Source organism: Berghia stephanieae, chromosome 14 (assembly GCF_034508935.2).
Source record: "Berghia stephanieae isolate SIO BIC M18660-M18661 chromosome 14, UCSD_Bste_1.3, whole genome shotgun sequence".
In the NCBI taxonomy this organism is placed as follows: domain Eukaryota; kingdom Metazoa; phylum Mollusca; class Gastropoda; order Nudibranchia; family Aeolidiidae; genus Berghia; species Berghia stephanieae.
In genome coordinates this window covers 32,563,943-32,584,472 of record NC_088373.1, presented here as the reverse complement: position 1 = coordinate 32,584,472, position 20,530 = coordinate 32,563,943, and the positions used below count along the sequence as shown (strand labels likewise).

Sequence of the window (20,530 nt, the reverse complement as noted above, 5' to 3'; positions counted from 1 at the left end):
GGACCTGTGCTTGTGTCTGGATGAGACTTTTAGTGATCTCAAACTAAGTACTTTGATAGAGTGCTTTTGGAATCTACACCTGTTTCATATTTGAACCAATTCCCGTTTGTCTTCCCTTTTCTTGGATGCTTTATTGTAATTCTAGAACTTTTTACTATCCCATTTCCTTCCTTTTTACTGGCGCTGATATGACCTTAATGTGTTGCAAGCGCCGTAAAACCCTTAAAAACAAACAAAACAAAAATTGTAAACAAATCGTTAATTGTTTTTCATTTATAGTAACTAGTAAATTCTGGGGCCTCACTCTACATATATCTTTATGCATAGTCGAGTAGCTCTTTACTCACTTGAGACCATGACAAAAGCGATCTATCATGTGTGTACATTTGTAAAAAAATCAAGTACAACACACCGAATAGTTGACAATAACATGCGAAGACATACAATCTGTGACCACTGAATTTGTTGATATTTCTATTTGGACAATAACGAAAATTGTTTACATCAAACTGTGACATATGTGCACAAAGGGCTGGATCGACTGGAACCTGGAAAAGGAAATAATATAGGCTTATATCGAAGGCACAGCAAAGGTGATCATTTGACCACCGTGTGAGGTCAAAAGACTACACCTAGTCAGCATTTCTAATATTCTATGATAATTCTGCCTCTAGTCACAAAAAGCAAAAATCAATATAATTTTTAGCTTTTTCTTTCACGTACAGTAGCTTAAGTTTAGTTTGCATAAGTTGGCCTTGATCTGAATATGCAAACAAAATCATTATCGATTGACAACGCTCAATAGCGCTTCACAACTGAAATACAAAATAATAATTTAACAAATTAATAAATATACAAAAACACATATAGACACAATTGCACACACACACACACACACACACACACACACACACAAACACGCACATATATATATAATCGTGTTTGATACAAATGGTACGAATAGTGCTCGACATATAGCAATAGAGCGAATTATTATTTTAATATTTACTAACATTGTGGTAAATATTAAAATAATATATATATTATATATATATATATATATATATATATATATATATATATATATATATATATATTAACGAAAGCCATGAAATAAATCTTAACTTTCAGCAGTCCATGCTCAATGATTGTCACCCCGACCAGCAATTGTTCGATCTAGTTATCGAGTGAGTGTGTTAATGATTGACTGTATGTGTGTGCGTATGTGTGTCTGCATGTCTGTTTGTCTGTGTGTGCGTGTTTGTTTGTGTGCGTGCATGAATAATTATAGTGTATATTGGTGAGTAAATGAAAGACAATGTCTGTGAGTGGTTGTGTGTGTGTGAGTGAGTGTGCGGGTGGGTGGATAATAGGAGTGTGTGTGTGAGTGAATAATGACAGTGTGTGTGATTGGGCGTATGAATGCCATAATTCAAGAGTTAATGAGTGTTTGAATGAGAGAGCACAGTGAAAGAGTTAGTGATTTATTGAGTGAGAGAGTAAAGTGAAAGAGTGGGTGTTTGAATGAGAGAGCAAAGTGAAAGAGTTAGTGAGTGATTGAGCGATTTAATGAATGGCTCAGTTATGAAGTGAGTGAATACGTGACTCAATGAATAAAAGATTTGAGTAAGTGTGTGCGTGAGTGAAAAAAGTAAATGGGTGAATGACGGAGTAAGTAAGTAAATGAGTGAGTGAGTACATATGTAGGTAAGGAAATCAGGAAGTGAGTAAAAGAGTCAAAGATTGAGTGACTTAGTAAAAATTGAGTGAGTGAGTAATTAAATGAGTTGGAGAGTACATAAGTAAGTAAGGAAATCACTACGTGAGTAAGAGAGTGAGTAAGTTAGTAAATGAGCATGTGCGTGTTGAGAGTGAGCTAGTAAGTGAGTGAGTCAGAATTAGTCAAGAGTGTAAATAAAGGAATGAGTGAGTGTGTCATAAATAAAGTAATGGGTGAGTGTGTGATAAATAAAGGAATCAGTGAGCGTGTATTAAATAAAAGTATGAGTGAGCGTGTGATAAATAAAGGAATTAGTGAGTGTGTGATAAATAAAGGAATTAGTGAGCGTGTAATAAAAAAAGGAATGAGTGAGCGTGTGATAAATAAAGGAATTAGTGAGCGTGTAATAAATAAAGGAATGAGTGAGTGTGTAATAAATAAAGGAATGAGTGACTGTGTGATAAATAAAGGAATGAGTGAGTGTGTGACAAATAAAGGAATGAGTTAGTGTGTAACAAATAAAGGAATGAGTGAGTGTGTACCAAATAAAGGAATTAGTGAGTGTGCAATAAATAAAGAATGAGTGAGTGTATAATAAATAAAGGAATGGGTGAGCGTGAAATAAATTACGGAATGAGTGAGTGTGTGATAAATAAAGGAATGAATCAGTGCGTCATAAATAAAGTAATGAGTGAGTGTGTGATAAATAAATGAATGATTGAGCGTGTAATAAATAAAGGAATGAGTGAGCGTGTGATAAATAAAGGAATGACTGAGCTTGTAACAAATAAAGGAATGGGTGAGCGTGTAATAAATAAAGGAATGAGTGAGTGTGTAATAAATAAAGGAAGATAATTTTATTTCCAACTGTTCAGACAAACTAAGGTCCCGTTTTAAGTGACTGACCTATTTACTTACGTAATTTTGTATAATAAGTTATATTGACCGAGTCAAATTTGCATAAATTGGTCACGAACAATCAGGAGATAACACGATATAAGCGCTGCAAAAGACAATTCTTCATTATTACCTTGTTGGAGGGTCGTGTTAGTAACTGCCAACTTTGTGTTGTTTTAATTTTAAATATTATTGTTTGCAAACAAGTCAGTTTATTTCGTGTGTGCGTGTGCCAAGTGTTCAATTGATCGGTAAGTAGAAAAGTTGCTCGATAGAGATGTATATAGGTAGAAAATTAGACATGTATACACATAGATACATAGACGCCTAGACACGTAGATACATAGACACCTAGACACATAGATACATAGACGCCTAGACACGTAGATACATAGACGCCTAGACACGTAGATACATAGACGCCTAGACACGTAGATACATAGACGCATAGACACGTAGATACATAGACGCCTAGACACATAGATACATAGACACCAGACACTTATATACATAGACGCCAGACACATAGATTCATAGGCACCTAGACACGTAGATACATAGACGCCTAGACACGTACATACATAGACGCCTAGACACGTAGATACATAGACGCCAGTAACATAGATACATAGACGCCAGACACATAGATACATAGACGCCTAGACACGTAGATACATAGACGCTTAGACACGTAGATACATAGACGCCTAGACACGTAGATACATAGACGCCTAGACACATAGATACATAGACGCCTAGACACGTAGATAAATAGACGCCTAGACACGTAGATACATAGAAGCCTAGACACGTAGATACATAGACGCCTAGACACATAGATACATAGACACCTAGACACGTAGATACATAGACGCCTAGACACGTATATACATAGACGCCTAGACACATAGATACATAGACGCCTAGACACATAGATACATAGACACCTAGACAAGTAGATCCATAGACACCTAGACACGTAGATACATAGACGCCTAGACACGTAGATACATAGACACCTAGATACGTAGATACATAGACGCCTAGACACGTAGATACATAGACGCCTAGACACATAGATACATAGACGCCTAGACACGTAGATACATAGACGCCTAGACACGTAGATACATAGACGCCTAGACACGTAGATACATAGACGACTGGACAGATAGATACATAGACGCCTAGACACATAGATACATAGACACCTAGAAACATGGATACATAGACGCCTAGACACATAGATACATAGACACCTAGACGCATAGATACATAGACGCCTAGACACGTAGTTCCATAGACGCCTAGACACATGGATACATAGACTCCTAGACACATAGATACATAGACGCCTAGACACGTAGATCCATAGACGCCTAGACACATAGATACATAGAAACCTAGACGCATAGATACATAGACGCCTAGACAAATAGATACATAGACGCCTAGACACATAGATACATAGACACCTAGACACGTAGACACATAGACGCCAAGACACATAGATACATAGACACCTAGACAAGTAGATCCATAGACGCCTAGACACATAGATACATAGACACCTAGACACATAGATACATAGACGCCTTGACACGTAGATACATAGAAACCTAGACACATAGATACATAGACACCTAGACACATAGATACATAGACACCTAGACACATAGATACATAGACACCTAGACACATAGATACATAGACACCTAGACACATAGATACATAGACGCCTAGACATATAGATACATAGACACCTAGACACATAGAGATGAGGTAATGGTTGGGATCAAACGCTTCATCTGTTATTTTAATATTAATTATGATTGTTTTTTTTCTCAGTCCTTTTTCTTCTTTCAGATAATTCCGCTTTTTGTATGGTTGCCATAATGAATGTCACATCTCCATGCATCTCTGTTCATAGCATCATCTTCCTCCAGGTCCAGTCCTTTCATATCGTACCCTCTTCGGGCATTCCTGTTTTCTCTTTTCCTCTAATTGTAAGTCCAATCTTTCCTTTCCACGTATTCCCTCTCTCGTCTCTTAACATGTCCCAACGATTTCACACATCTTTATTGATACATTCTTCACTTCAGTCAGCCTTCGAATACGTTCATTTCTCACTTATCATTTCATATCCAGACAAGTGACCATCTCAACATCTCTATTTCCGCCACCTCAACTTCTTTAATTTGTTTCTTTGTTGTAGCTGCTGTCTCTGGTCTAAATAACATTGCTATATTTATTGGTAGTCTTGCTTTATGCTGTCCGATTGACAAATTGTCTTCGATCTGCTTAATTATTAATTCCCTCCTTCTCAACATCCGTCTCCAGCCGCCCAGTCCATTTTCCGCCTCAGATTTTGTATCATATTTTAAAAACGTTTTTCTCAGACCACTTTCCTGAAATTCAATTGAGAAGACTCGATTGATTGGCGCATAGCTTGTCTCTTTAAAACGGTGCCATGAGGTTGTAGACCGTGCTATGAACAGAACTAAAAGGTCGACTAGAAGAGACAGCGCTATTAACGGTCATGTACTCATTTAACGCCTGAGTATGGTGAGAGAATGTGAGTAAGAGCCCTTTCCAAGGACTCTATTCTGTACCCAGCGAGTCTCAAACCCAATACTTTCCATTACACATGACCACATAGCTGCAATGGAGACATTGTTTACTTTAATTTTATCATTGTGGCTTGGAGGTCGGGATGTATGAGATTCTGGCTGTGACCTTATAGGTTCAGGGCTAGAGTCTCGCTGTGTGTGGACAAAAGTTGAATTATTGGGCGATGTTCAAAACTTTTCTTCAACCAACAACAACAACAACAACAACAACAAAACAACAAACAAACAATAAAAAATAAATCTTCTTCTGCAAGTACCAAGTCTGTGCCAGACATCTGTAATCATTGTACGCCATTCCTCTCTGTGTTCAGATAACCTTTAATCGTATATTACTCTACTCTTTCTTTGTCACCCAGCTGTTCAATCTATTCAAATATGTTTTTCTTGGACTACCTTTACTCTTCACAAAAATTGTCTTTGGAGCACTGATGAGCAGAATGAGGAAAAGTCTAAAACCAGAGATATCAAGTACTCCGTTTGGATTTGTCCCTGACAAGGGTACAAGAAATGCGATTTTTACCTTATCAATGTTGATGGAAAGATGTATTGAAGTCCACGAAAAAAAAAATACATTTCTAAAAATACATATAGACGAGTAAATAATTCACACGTCCCATATAGGACCTAAAACGCACAATGACTGCAATTCGCAAACCCACCCCATTTCCATTGCGTAAGCTTTCCTCTCCTGTGCGGCTATGTGGTCTAATGGTGTGACACTCGCTTTCGATTCGGAAAGTCCTGGGTTCGAGCCTCGAGATCGGCGCATAGGTGATCCCTTGGAAAAGTCTCTTTACTCACATTCTCTCGACGTACCCAGGTGTAAATGAGTACATGGCCGTTAACAGCGGTGTCTTTGTCCGAAAAATTGTAATATCGCCTAACAGGCGGCATGTCCCGTCCTACATGTTAAATGTTGCTGTTGACCAGGGACCCCTTGTAAAGCGCTTTGAGCATATTTAGTGGAGAGTGAGCTATATAAAGCTCCATTTTCTTCTTCTTCTTTGGTATTTTTTGAATCGCAACTGCATACTAAACTTGCAACCCACACCCCTGATGTCAGCGTGCTCCAAGATATATTACCCAGTCATAGACATGCATAATTTAGCTTAATTACTTAGGCGACAGAATGATAATTTTTAAATTTACAGTGGTAGCCGAGTAACCATTGCATCCGAGGTCTGTGTATGTGAGCTACAGTTTCGTGAAAAAGGAAACCATAAAACCAACCTGTACGGCATGACATGGAAACTTGGCTCAATTTGCCCTGATGAGTGGAATACAAGAAGAATGGAGAAGCTCATTTCTCCGAAAGCATTGCCACGAATTATGTCTCAATTCTCATTTCGTGTATGTGTGTCAGTGTGTGTGTGTGTGTGTGTGTTTATCAGGCCTTTGGGTTAATTTTGTTTTCTTTTCCAAGTCCAACTTCCTTCCTTAATTCATTCAATTATATCTACATACATTCTACTCTTCATAAGAGCATTTGCAGCTATGGGTTAGATCTGGTATTCTTCTTCTTCTACTTCTTCTTCTTCTTCTTCTTCTTCTTCTTCTTCTTCTTCTTCTTCTTCTTCTTCTTCTTCTTCTTCTTCTTCTTCTTCTTCTTCTTCTTCTTCTTCTTCTTCTTCTTCTTCTTCTTCTTCTTCTTCTTCTTCTTCTTCTTCTTCTTCTTCTTCGACTTCTTATTCTTCGTCTCGTATGCCTTTATATCTGGAGTCCTGTTTCGAAAATAAATGTACTCGTCTTTTTGAATTCTTTCCTTTGGCCGAAAAGTTTTCTTTTTATTTAGAGAAGTAGCAAAGGGCCAAATCTCTTCCCTATGGGTTGAGAATGTTCTGCATCACGGGGAAGGTGGTCGTGCTGACATCAGTGTTTGGTGTAAAGAGTATGTGTGTATTTCTTCTGAAGAGATTAACTCTCTACTTACCAACCATAGGAAAATTGTCACATTCGTTACGATACAACCAATATTTTTCTTATTCAAATTTCGTTTGTACATCATAAAATATAAAGAAAATGAACAGCATGGTTTGCTAAAGAGATTATTTATCGCAAGAACTTTCTGCTTTTGTGTTTGAGTGATAAATAAATATATGTTTGTGTTAGTTGGGTGTGAAGTTTTGGGGAAAATCCTGAAATGGCTAGTAAGGAGAGGGTTAAATGTAATGCAGACAAGCGATCTATCATGTGTGTATATTTGTAAAAAAAATCAAGTACAACACAACGAATAGTCGACAATAACATGCGAAGGACATACAATCTGTGACCACTGAATTTGTTGATATTTCTATTTGGACAATAACAAAAATTGTTTACATCAAACTGTGACATATGTGCACAAAGGGCTGGATCGACTGGAACCTGGAAAAGGAAATAATATAGGCTTATCGAAGGCACAGCAAAGGTGACCATTTGACCACCGTGTGAGGTCAACACTCTACACCTAGTCAGCATTTCTAATATTCTATGATAATTCTGCCTCTAGTCACAAAAAGCAAAAATCAATATAATTTTTAGCTTTTTCTTTCACGTACAGTAGCTTAAGTTTAGTTTGCATAAGTTCGCCTTGATCTAAATTTGCAAACAAAATCATTATCGATTGACAACGCTCAATAGCGCTTCACAACTGAAATACAAAATAATAATTTAACAAATTAATAAATATACAAAAACACATATAGACACAATTGCACACACACACACACACACACACATACACACACACACACACACACACACACAAACACGCACATATATATATATAATCGTGTTTGATACAAATGGTACGAATAGTGCTCGACATATAGCAATAGAGCGAATTATTATTTTAATATTTACTAACATTGTGGTAAATATTAAAATAATATATACATAATATATATATATATATATATATATATATATATATATATTATATATATATATATATATATATATATATATATATATATATATATATATATATATATATATATATATATATATTAACGAAAGCCATGAAGTAAATCTTAACTTTCAGCAGTCCATGCTCAATGATTGTCACCCCGACCAGTAATTGTTCGATCTAGTTATCGAGTGAGTGTGTTAATGATTGACTGTATGTGTGTGCGTATGTGTGTCTGCATGTCTGTTTGTCTGTGTGTGCGTGTTTGTTTGTGTGCGTGCATGAATAATTATAGTGTATATTGGTTAGTAAATGAAAGACAATGTCTGTGAGTGGTTGTGTGTGTGTGAGTGAGTTTGTGGGTGGGTGAATAATAGGAGTGTGTGTGTGAGTGAATAATGACAGTGTGTGTGATTGGGCGTATGAATGCCATAATTCAAGAGTTAATGAGTGTTTGAATGAGAGAGCACAGTGAAAGAATTAGTGATTTATTGAGTGAGAGAGTAAAGTGAAAGAGTGGGTGTTCGAATGAGAGAGCAAAGTGAAAGAGTCGGTGTTTGAATGAGAGAGCAAAGTGAAAGAGTTAGTGAGTGATTGAGTGATTTAATGAATGGCTCAGTTATTAAGTGAGTGAATACGTGACTCAATGAATAAAAGATTTGAGTAAGTGTGTGCGTGAGTGAAAAAAGTAAATGGGTGAATGACGGAGTAGGTAAGTAAATGAGTGAGTGAGTACATATGTAGGTAAGGAAATCAGGAAGTGAGTAAAAGAGTCAGAGAGTGAGTGACTTAGTAAAAATTGAGTGAGTGAGTAAGTAAATGAGTTGGAGAGTACATAAGTAAGTAAGGAAATCACTACGTGAGTAAGAGAGTGAGTAAGTTAGTAAAACTTGAAAGAAAAGTAAATAAAGGAGTTAGTGAGTGAGTAAGTTAGTAAATGAGCATGTGCGTGTTAAGAGTGAGCGAGTAAGTGAGTGAGTCAGAATTAGTCAAGAGTGTAAATAAAGGAATGATTGAGTGTGTAATAAATAAAGGAATGAGTGAGTGTGTAATAAATAAAGGAATGAGTGAGTGTGTAATAAATAAAGGAATGAGTTAGCGTGTAATAAATAAAGGAATGAGTGAGCGTGTAATAAATAAAGGAATGAGTGAGTGTGTAATAAATAAAGGAATGAGTGAGTGTGTAATAAATAAAGGAATGAGTGAGTGTGTAATAAATAAAGGAATGAGTGAGTGTGTAACAAATAAAGGAATGAGTGAGTGTGAAATAAATAAAGGAATGAGTTAATATGTGAAAATAAAGTAATAAGTGAGTGTGTGATAAATAAAGGAATGAGTGAGTGTGTAATAAATAAAGGAATGAGTGAGTGTGTGATAAATAAAGGAATGAGTCAGTGTGTCATAAATAAAGTAATGGGTGAGTGTGTGATAAATAAAGGAATCAGTGAGCGTGTAATAAATAAAGGAATGAGTGAGCGTGTGATAAATAAAGGAATTAGTGAGCGTGTAATAAATAAAGGAATGAGTGAGTGTGTAACAAATAAAGGAATGAGTGAGTGTGTAACAAATAAAGTAATTAGTGAGTGTGCAATAAATAAAGGAATGAGTGAGTGTGTGATAAATAAAGGAATGAGTGAGTGTGTGACAAATAAAGGAATGAGTAAGTGTGTAACAAAAAAAGGAATGAGTGAGTGTGTGATAAATAAAGAAATGAGTGAGTGTGTGACAAATAAAGGAATGAGTGAGTGTGTAACAAATAAAGGAATGAGTGAGTGTGTAACAAATAAAGGAATTAGTGAGTGTGCAATAAATAAAGAATGAGTGAGTGTATAATAAATAAAGGAATGGGTGAGCGTGAAATAAATTACGGAATGAGTGAGTGTGTGATAAATAAAGGAATGAATCAGTGTGTCATAAATAAAGTAATGAGTGAGTGTGTGATAAATAAATGAATGAGTGAGCGTGTAATAAATAAAGGAATGAGTGAGCGTGTGATAAATAAAGGAATGGGTGAGCGTGTAATAACTAAAGAAATGAGTGAGTGTGTAATAAATAAAGGAAGATAATTTTATTTCCAACTGTTCAGACAAACTAAGGTCCCGTTTTAAGTGACTGACCTATTTACCTACGTAATTTTGTATAATAAGTTATATTGACCCAGTCAAATTTGCATAAATTGATCACGAACAAACAGGAGATAACACGATATAAGCGCTGCAAAAGACAATTCTTCATTATTACCTTGTTGGAGGGTCGTGTTAGTAACTGCCTACTTTGTGTTGTTTTAATTTTAAATATTATTGTTTGCAAACAAGACAGTTTATTTCGTGTGTGCGTGTGCCAAGTGTTCAATTGATCGGTAAGTAGAAAAGTTGCTCGATAGAGATGTATATAGGTAGAAAATTAGACATGTATACACATAGATACATAGACGCCTAGACACGTAGATACATAGACACCTAGACACATAGATACATAGACGCCTAGACACGTTGATACATAGACGCCTAGACACGTAGATACATAGACGCCTAGACACGTAGATACATAGACGCAAAGACACATAGATACATAGACACCAGACACTTAGATACATAGACGCCAGACACATAGATACATAGACACCTAGACACGTAGATACATAGACGCCTAGACACGTACATACATAGACGCATAGACACGTAGATACATATACGCCAGTCACATAGATACATAGACGCCAGACACATAGATACATAGACGCCTAGACACGTAGATACATAGACGCTTAGACACGTAGATACATAGACGCCTAGACACGTAGATACATAGACGCCTAGACACGTAGATACATAGACGCCTAGACACATAGATACATAGACGCCTAGACACGTAGATAAATAGACGCCTAGACACGTAGATACATAGAAGCCTAGACACGTAGATACATAGACGCCTAGACACATAGATACATAGAAACCTAGACACGTAGATACATAGACGCCTAGACACGTAGATACATAGACGCCTAGACACATAGATACATAGAAGCCTAGACAAGTAGATCCATAGACACCTAGACACGTAGATACATAGACGCCTAGACACATAGATACATAGACACCTAGACACGTAGATACATAGACGCCTAGACACATAGATACATAGACGCCTAGACACGTAGATACATAGACGCCTAGACATGTAGATACATAGACGCCTAGACACGTAGATACATAGACGCCTAGACACGTAGATACATAGACGACTGGACAGATAGATACATAGACGCCTAGACACATAGATACATAGACACCTAGAAACATAGATACATAGACGCCTAGACACATAGATACATAGACACCTAGACGCATAGATACATAGACGCCTAGACACGTAGATCCATAGACGCCTAGACACATAGATACATAGACTCCTAGACACATAGATACATAGACGCCTAGACACGTAGATCCATAGACGCCTAGACACATAGATACATAGACACCTAGACGCATAGATACATAGACGCCTAGACAAATATATACATAGACGCCTAGACACATAGATGCATAGACATTTAGACACGTAGATACATAGACGCCTAAACAAATAGATACATAGACACCTAGACACGTAGACACATAGACGCCAAGACACATAGATACATAGACACCTAGACAAGTAGACACATAGACGCCAAGACACATAGATACATAGACACCTAGACAAGTAGATCCATAGACGCCTAGACACATAGATACATAGACGCCTAGACACATAGATACATAGACACCTAGACACATAGATACAGAGACGCCTAGACACATAGATACATAGACACCTAGACACATAGATACATAGACGCCTAGACATATAGATACATAGACACCTAGACACATAGAGATGAGGTAATGGTTGGGATCAAACGCTTCATCTGTTATTTTAATATTAATTATGTTTGTTTTTTTTCTCAGACCTTTTTCTTCTTTCAGATAATTCCGCTTTTTGTATGGTTGCCATAATGAATGTCACATCTCCATGCATCTCTGTTCATAGCATCATCTTCCTCCAGGTCCAGTCCTTTCATATCGTACCCTCTTCGGGCATTCCTGTTTTCTCTTTTCCTCTAATTGTAAGTCCAATCTTTCCTTTCCACGTATTCCCTCTCTCGTCTCTTAACATGTCCCAACGATTTCACACATCTTTATTGATACATTCTTCACTTCAGTCAGCCTTCGAATACGTTCATTTCTCACTTATCATTTCATATCCAGCCAAGTGACCATCTCAACATCTCTATTTCCGCCACCTCAACTTCTTTAATTTGTTTCTTTGTTGTAGCTGCTGTCTCTGGTCTAAATAACATTGCTATATTTATTGGTAGTCTTGCTTTATGCTGTCCGATTGACAAATTGTCTTCGATCTGCTTACCATTAATTCCCTCCTTCTCAACATCCGTCTCCAGCCGCCCAGTCCATTTTCCGCCTCAGATTTTGTATCATATTTTAAAAACGTTTTTCTCAGACCACTTTCCTGAAATTCAATTGAGAAGACTCGATTGATTGGCGCATAGCTTGTCTCTTTAAAACGGTGCCATGAGGTTGTAGACCGTGCTATGAACAGAACTAAAAGGTCGACTAGAAGAGACAGCGCTATTAACGGTCATGTACTCATTTAACGCCTGAGTATGGTGAGAGAATGTGAGTAAGAGTCCTTTCCAAGGACTCTATTCTGTACCCAGCGAGTCTCAAACCCAATACTTTCCATTACACATGACCACATAGCTGCAATGGAGACATTGTTTACTTTAATTTTATCATTGTGGCTTGGAGGTCGGGATGTATGAGATTCTGGCTGTGACCTTATAGGTTCAGGGCTAGAGTCTCGCTGTGTGTGGACCAAAGTCGAATTATTGGGCGATGTTCAAAACATTTCTTCAACCACCAACAACAATAACAACAACAAAACAACAAACAAACAATAAAAAATAAATCTTCTTCTGCAAGTACCAAGTCTGTGCCAGACATCGGTAATCATTGTACGCCATTCCTCTCTGTGTTCAGATAACCTTTAATCGTATATTACTCTACTCTTTCTTTGTCACCCAGCTGTTCAATCTATTCAAATATGTTTTTCTTGGACTACCTTTACTCTTCACAAAAATTGTCTTTGGAGCACTGATGAGCAGAATGAGGAAAAGTCTAAAACCAGAGATATCAAGAACTCCGTTTGGATTTGTCCCTGACAAGGGTACAAGAAATGCGATTTTTACCTTATCAATGTTGATGGAAAGATGTATTGAAGTCCACAAAAACAAAAATACATTTCTAAAAATACAGATAGACGAGTAAATAATTCACACGTCCCATATAGGACCTAAAACACACAATGACTGCAATTCGCAAACCCACCCCATTTCCATTGCGTAAGCTTTCCTCTCCTGTGCGGCTATGTGGTCTAATGGTGTGACACTCGCTTTCGATTCGGAAAGTCCTGGGTTCGAGCCTCGAGATCGGCGCATAGGTGATCCCTTGGAAAAGTCTCTTTACTCACATTCTCTCGACGTACCCAGGTGTAAATGAGTACATGGCCGTTAACAGCGGTGTCTTTGTCCGAAAAATTGTAATATCGCCTAACAGGCGGCATGTCCCGTCCTACATGTTAAATGTTGCTGTTGACCAGGGACCCATTGTAAAACGCTTTGAGCATATTTAGTGGAGAGTGAGCTATATAAAGCTCCTTTTTTTCTTCTTCTTCTTTGGTATTTTTTGAATCGCAACTGCATACTAAACTTGCAACCCACACCCCTGATGTCAGCGTGCTCCAAGATATATTACCCCGTTATAGACATGCATAATTTAGCTTAATTACATAGGCGAGAGAATGATAATTTTTAAATTTACAGTGGTAGCCGAGTAACCATTGCATCCGAGGTCTGTGTATGTGAGCTACAGTTTCGTGAAAAAGGAAACCTTAAAACCAACCTGTACGGCATGACATGGAAACTTGGCTGAATTTGCCCTGATGAGTGGAATACAAGAAGAATGGAGAAGCTCATTTCTCCGAAAGCATTGCCACGAATTATGTCTCAATTCTCATTTCGTGTATGTGTGTCAGTGTGTGTGTGTGTGTGTGTGTGTGTGTGTGTGTGTGTGTTTATCAGGCCTTTGTGGGTTAATTTTGTTTTCTTTTCCAAGTCCAACTTCCTTCCTTAATTCATTCAATTATATCTACATACATTCTACTCTTCATAAGAGCATTTGCAGCTATGGGTTAGATCTGGTATTCTTCTTCTTCTTCTTTCTTCTTCTTCTTCTTCTTCTTCTTCTTCTTCTTCTTCTTCTTCTTCTTCTTCTTCTTCTTCTTCTTTTTCTTCTTTTCTTCTTCTTCTTCTTCTTCTTCTTCTTCTTCTTCTTCTTCTTCTTCTTCTTCTTCTTCTTCTTTCTTCTTCTTCTTCTTCTTCTTCTTCTTCTTCTTCTTTCTTCTTCTTCTTCTTCTTCTTCTTCTTCTTCTTCTTCTTCTTCTTCTTCTTCTTCTTCTTCTTCTTCTCCTTCTTCTTCTTCTTCTTCTTCTTCTTCTTCTTCTTCTTCTTCTTCTTCTTCTTCTTCTTCTTCTTCTTCTTCTTCTTCTTCTTCTTCTTCTTCTTCTTCTTCTTCTCGACTTCTTATTCTTCGTCTCGTATGCCTTTATATCTGGAGTCCTGTTTCGAAAATAAATGTACTCGTCTTTTTGAATTCTTTCCTTTGGCCGAAAAGTTTTCTTTTTATTTAGAGAAGTAGCAAAGGGCCAAATCTCTTCCCTATGGGTTGAGAATGTTCTGCATCACGGGGAAGGTGGTCGTGCTGACATCAGTGTTTGATGTAAAGAGTATGTGTGTATTTCTTCTGAAGAGATTAACTCTCTACTTACCAACCATAGGAAAATCGTCACATTCGTTACGATACAACCAATATTTTTCTTATTCAAATTTCGTTTGTACATCATAAAATATAAAGAAAATGAACAGCGTGGTTTGCTAAAGAGGTTATTTATCGCAAGAACTTTCTGCTTTTGTGTTTGAGTGATAAATAAATATATTTTTGTGTTAGTTGGGTGTGAAGTTTTGGGGAAAATCCTGAAATGGCTAGTAAGGAGAGGGTTAAATGTAATGCAGACAAGCTATCTATCATGTGTGTATATTTGTAAAAAAAATCAAGTACAACACACCGAATAGTCGACAATAACATGCGAAGGACATACAATCTCTGACCACTGAATTTGTTGATATTTCTATTTGGACAATAACAAAAATTGTTTACATCAAACTGTGACATATGTGCACAAAGGGCTGGATCGACTGGAACCTGGAAAAGGAAATAATATAAGGTTATCGAAGGCACAGCAAAGGTGACCATTTGACCATCGTGTGAGGTCAACAGACTACACCTAGTCAGCATTTCTAATATTCTATGATAATTCTGCATCTAGTCACAAAAAGCAAAAATCAATATAATTTTTAGCTTTTTCTTTCACGTACAGTAGCTTAAGTTTAGTTTGCATAAGTTGGCCTTGATCTGAATATGCAAACAAAATCATTATCGATTGACAACGCTCAATAGCGCTTCACAACTGAAATACAAAATAATAATTTAACAAATTAATAAATATACAAAAACACATATAGACACAATTGCACACACACACACACACACACACACACACACACACACGCACACACGCACATATATATATATATATAATCGTGTTTGATACAAATGGTACGAATAGTGCTCGACATATAGCAATAGAGCGAATTATTATTTTAATATTTACCAACATTGTGGTAAATATATATATATATATATATATATATATATATATATATATATATATATATATATATATATATATATATAAACGAAAGCCATGAAATATTAGTACTCAACTTTTTGATAAAACGAGCTATTAATAAAATATTTCAAGTATAATTATGATCACCTTCTCCAATATTGTTTCGAGAATGCGCTCTGCCGATGCAGAATTTTATTTTTTTATTTTTTTTTTGATCGAGGATGTTGATCACGTAATAGGACAACAGCGATGACGTCACTAAGAGATCCCATAGACCACATACATTTTTGACATGTCAAAGCATGGTATAAAGTTTTTATTCCAAACTTTACGGTTCTAGGTCAAACATCTTTGAAATTTTAAGGAAAATTACAAAACTTTTTAGGCCATCATAGTGCGTGTCTTTGCATAGGGCGATAGTTTTGTCGTTAAAGTTGGAATTGGCGCGAATATTGTTTGTAGAATAATAACATTCTATTTACCTTAAGAATTGTATATGTTACTCTCCACAGTTAATTCGTCTTGAGCGTCAATGATGACTCGGACTATTTTGTTCCTGATTCTTCTCACATGCCAGAGTCTTGTGGGAGGTCAGAATATAAATAATAAAAGTAAAGACCAGAGCAAAGCAAGTCAGGAGTTGGCCAAGTATAATACAGAGAAAAGGAGAATTTTAAACATAAAGCAACTGGCAAAATGGACTTATAACACCAATGAAACCGACTACAACAAGAATCAAATGGTACGTAGCTTTGATAATGCTGTTATGGAGAGTTACACTGCTAGAAATAGAGCAAATTTTCATGAGATAAAATATGCGTCAAGTTTTTGTGCCTGACTGCTGAGCTGATTCAAATGGTATAAATTTTAGAATTTCAAGGTTCGTGCGCCCATGTGGTATAGTGGTATGGCACTCGACTTGGGATCGGAAGGTTCTGGGTTAGAGTCCCTAGCGGGGCATAGCTGAGTCCTTGGAAAAGGGTATTTACTCACATTCTCACAGTACTCAGAGGTTAAATGGTGTTGTTGGTTGGGAACCCCTTGTAAAGGGCCTTGAGCACGTTAGAAGAGAGGGGGGGGGAGAGGGAGGGGGTTAGACCTGATAAGGAACAGCTTTCTGTTGCTGTGAAAAGTCTGTGGCGGGAAGATCTATGGCTGGAATGTCTATGGCTGGTATGTCTATGGCTGGAATGTCTATGGCAGGTAGGTCTATGGCTGCTAGGTCTATGACTGGTAGGTCTATGGCTGGTAGATCTCTAAGGCTGGTATGTTTATGGCTGTTAGGTTTATGGCTAGTAGGTAGGTCCATTGATGGTAGGTCTATGGCTCGTAGGTTTATGGCAGGTATGCTCATGACTGGTATGTCTATGGCTGGTAGGTCTATGGCTCGTAGGTAGGTCCATGGATGGTGGGTCTATGACTCGTATGCCCATGGCTGGTAGGTCTATGGCTCGTAGGTAGGTCCATGGATGGTGGGTCTATGACTCGTATGCCCATGGCTGGTAGGTCTATGACTGGTATGCCCATGGCTGGTAGGTCTATGACTGGTATGCCCATGGCTGATATGTTTGTGGCGGGTTATATGTCCATAGATGGTAGGTCAATGGCGGGTAATCATATGGCGGATAGGTCCATGGCTGGTAGGTTTATGATGGGAGGTCTGTAGCGTACAGATCCATGGTTTGAGTGGGTTTTGGCAATATTCAATCTCAAATTCCCTTTGAATATAATATTTAAAAACTCTAGATTTATATTGTTGTTTTTTTAAGTACATGATGTGCCTGTTTTTATAATGATTATAATAAAAACAGCAACTTTTTCCTGAATAATATAGTATAAATCTAACTGACAAGAAAAGAAGACATTCAAGTTTATTCTGTTTGAAATCCCCGTGAGATCATTTCACTTAGTCTTTCAGAATTTTGCAACAACAAAAAAAGAAATTAAAAGTTTTACAATGTCGCGATCCCTTTCATATTGCAATTGTTCAGTCTAAATAAGATTTTATTGCGATAAAAAAAACTAATTAAATTTAAAAGTTTTACTTTGTCGCGATCCCTATAATATTGTACTTGTTCAGTTTAAATCAGTTGTTTTATTGCGATAATAAAATAACCCTTTGTCTGAGGATGACCAGAATCAAGGTTCTATTCTACTACCCAATATTACGCTGGCTCGTCTATTCCAGATTAAGGCAGAGATGAATGATGCAAAATACAGCCAGGATGCAGCTCAGAAAATGTCTGGGTTTGACACAACAAACTTCCGTGACTCATTGAAACGTCAGATCAAAAATATTCTGGATATTGGAGTAGCTGCGCAGAAAAACCCAACCAAACTTCAACGGGTGAGTGGAATCTGTTTCAATTTCTTTTCATACGACTTGACATTCTTGGAAAATCTAATTAAAATTATTGGTCGAACACTCGATTCTCTGACGACGAAGTTATCCCAACTTTATTACATTGTATTAAATAAAAATACTTATAACATCTTCAAATAAGAAAGAAAGTCCAAACAAGGAACGTTTTGTACTCAAAACCCTTCTTCTGCCAACAACAACAACAACAACAACAACAACAACAGCAAAAACAAAAACAAAACAATAAATACATAATCAAAAATATGTCTCTGCCGTAGATCTTGTTGTTTAATAATGTATTTATGTATGCTTGTTTTTTTGTTGTTGTTGACCGAAGAAGGGTTTTGAGTCAACAATTTGTTTCGTAATTTGTTTTTTTTTTTCTTATTCGATGGTGTTATATTTATTTTTGTTTAATAATTATACAGTCCACAGATCCTGGCAGCTCGTATCACTTAAGGTTTATTAAGTACATAAAGATACTATCAGTGGCCAGAAATGAATCAAAACTGTCTTACTACCAGTGGGGCCAGAAATGCATCAACACTGTCTTCTGAATTACAGTCAAATGAAAAAAAATCCAAAAAACAGAACACTATAATTGACGATTTTTAAAAATATTTTTATATTGACAATACCCTGTTGTTGTAAATATACGGCTCTAACATATCAATGGGAAATTCTATAGTTATCGTCTTATTCTTATTCTTCTCCTCCTCCTCATCTCTCCTCCTCCTCATCTTTATTCTTCTTCTTCTTCTTCTTCTTCTTCTTCTTCTTCTTCTTCTTCTTCTTCTTCTTCTTCTTCTTCTTCTTCTTCTTCTTCTTATTATTATTATTATTATTATTATTATTATTATTATTATTATTATTATTATTATTATTATTATTATTATTATTATTATTATTATTATTATTATTATTAATATCATCATCATCATTATCATACCTAGTGCCAAACCATTAAGAGTCTGACACTCTTACATGGCCACTAACATAATACTTTGGAAAACAACAATGTCTTTAGATGGTTTAAAACGAAATTTCCGACGAACAGTGTCGTGAATCAATCTTTGGTAGTTTCCTCCAGAGGATGGGACGTTTTCAGATAAAAAGCAGAAAGAGTTAAAAATTTTGGGAAATATTTCCGCCAGTCCTGAGGACACAAACTCCACTGGCAAGTCAACCTCAATTCTTATTTCATCTCTTCAAAAGTCGCCCCAGCATCGGTAACTCTTGCACAGTTGATGTAAATGCTGCTGCTCGAAGCTCGAAGAAATAAATAATAATGTGAAATTTAATGTATGCTTCAATTTAATTATAAAAAACAGATCAAATGAACGTTTCGGGTTTCCCCTTTATCAAAATAACAGGATGGATGAAACACCACAATGGATGAGATGATGTGGTAGTGGCGTAGTTAAGATGAATAAACGAAAAAATATTAAATCTTAAACTTTTTGTTTCTGGAAAACTACGAATTTTTAGAATTTTCAAGTTGTCATGTGTGCTAATGCAAACGTTTAAGAACCATATATAACATGTGTGTTATAATTCTTTGCGTTTGGCTCAATAACTATAATTTTAGTACGACTATGTGATCAAGTGGTATAACACTCGCATTCGGATCGGAAGGTCCATGGTTCGAATCCCACTCTGAGTGACGCATAGTTGAGTCCTTGAAAAAGAATCTCAAGACTCACAACACAACACCCTACTCAGGTGTTAAATGAATACCTGGCTGTGATCAGCGTTGTCCCTGTCGGCCTACCAGTCATCATGTCTTTACTCACATTCTCTCACCGTACTCAGGTGTAAAATGAGTACCTGGCCGTTAACAGCGTTGTGCCTGTCCCAAAAATTTGTAATATCGCCTGACAGGCGTCATGTCTCGTCCTACATGTTACGTGTTGCTGTTGGTCAGGGACCCCTTGTAAAGCGCTTTGAGCACGTTTAGTGGATATTGCGCTATATAAAAGCTCAAGTTTTTTTTTTTTTGTTTTGTTTTTTTTTTTTTTTTTTTTTTTTTTTTTTTTTTAAATATATACTGGTTGTCAATAAAGATCACAATCCTCTGTCTTTTACGCCCCGCCCATAATCCTAAGAATCTTCCTATCCATCATGCTACTGAAATAGTTATGCCACCCTTACGTAACCTATTCATTATTAGCATTCCAAAGGACTGTTCCATACACAGTCCCAAGCAGTTAGGAAAAAAAGAT

General features: G+C 36.7%; 1 protein-coding gene across 3 annotated transcripts in view; it reads left to right on the top strand.

The window, feature by feature from the left end:
* LOC144960147 (angiotensin-converting enzyme-like) overlaps window positions 1-20,530 on the top strand; it is a 56,469-nt gene that overhangs the window by 11,963 nt on the left and 23,976 nt on the right. The window contains exons 1-3 of one of the 3 annotated variants that reach the window (XM_078893136.1): window positions 2,743-2,868; window positions 16,459-16,688; window positions 18,135-18,293. In XM_078893136.1, the coding sequence (XP_078749262.1) occupies window positions 16,479-16,688; window positions 18,135-18,293 (369 nt within the window). In that variant the 5' untranslated portion in view covers window positions 2,743-2,868; window positions 16,459-16,478. Of the gene's footprint in view, window positions 1-2,742; window positions 2,869-10,318; window positions 10,494-16,458; window positions 16,689-18,134; window positions 18,294-20,530 lie in introns of those variants that run through there. The other 2 variants (XM_078893135.1, XM_078893134.1) reach the window with 2 other exon arrangements.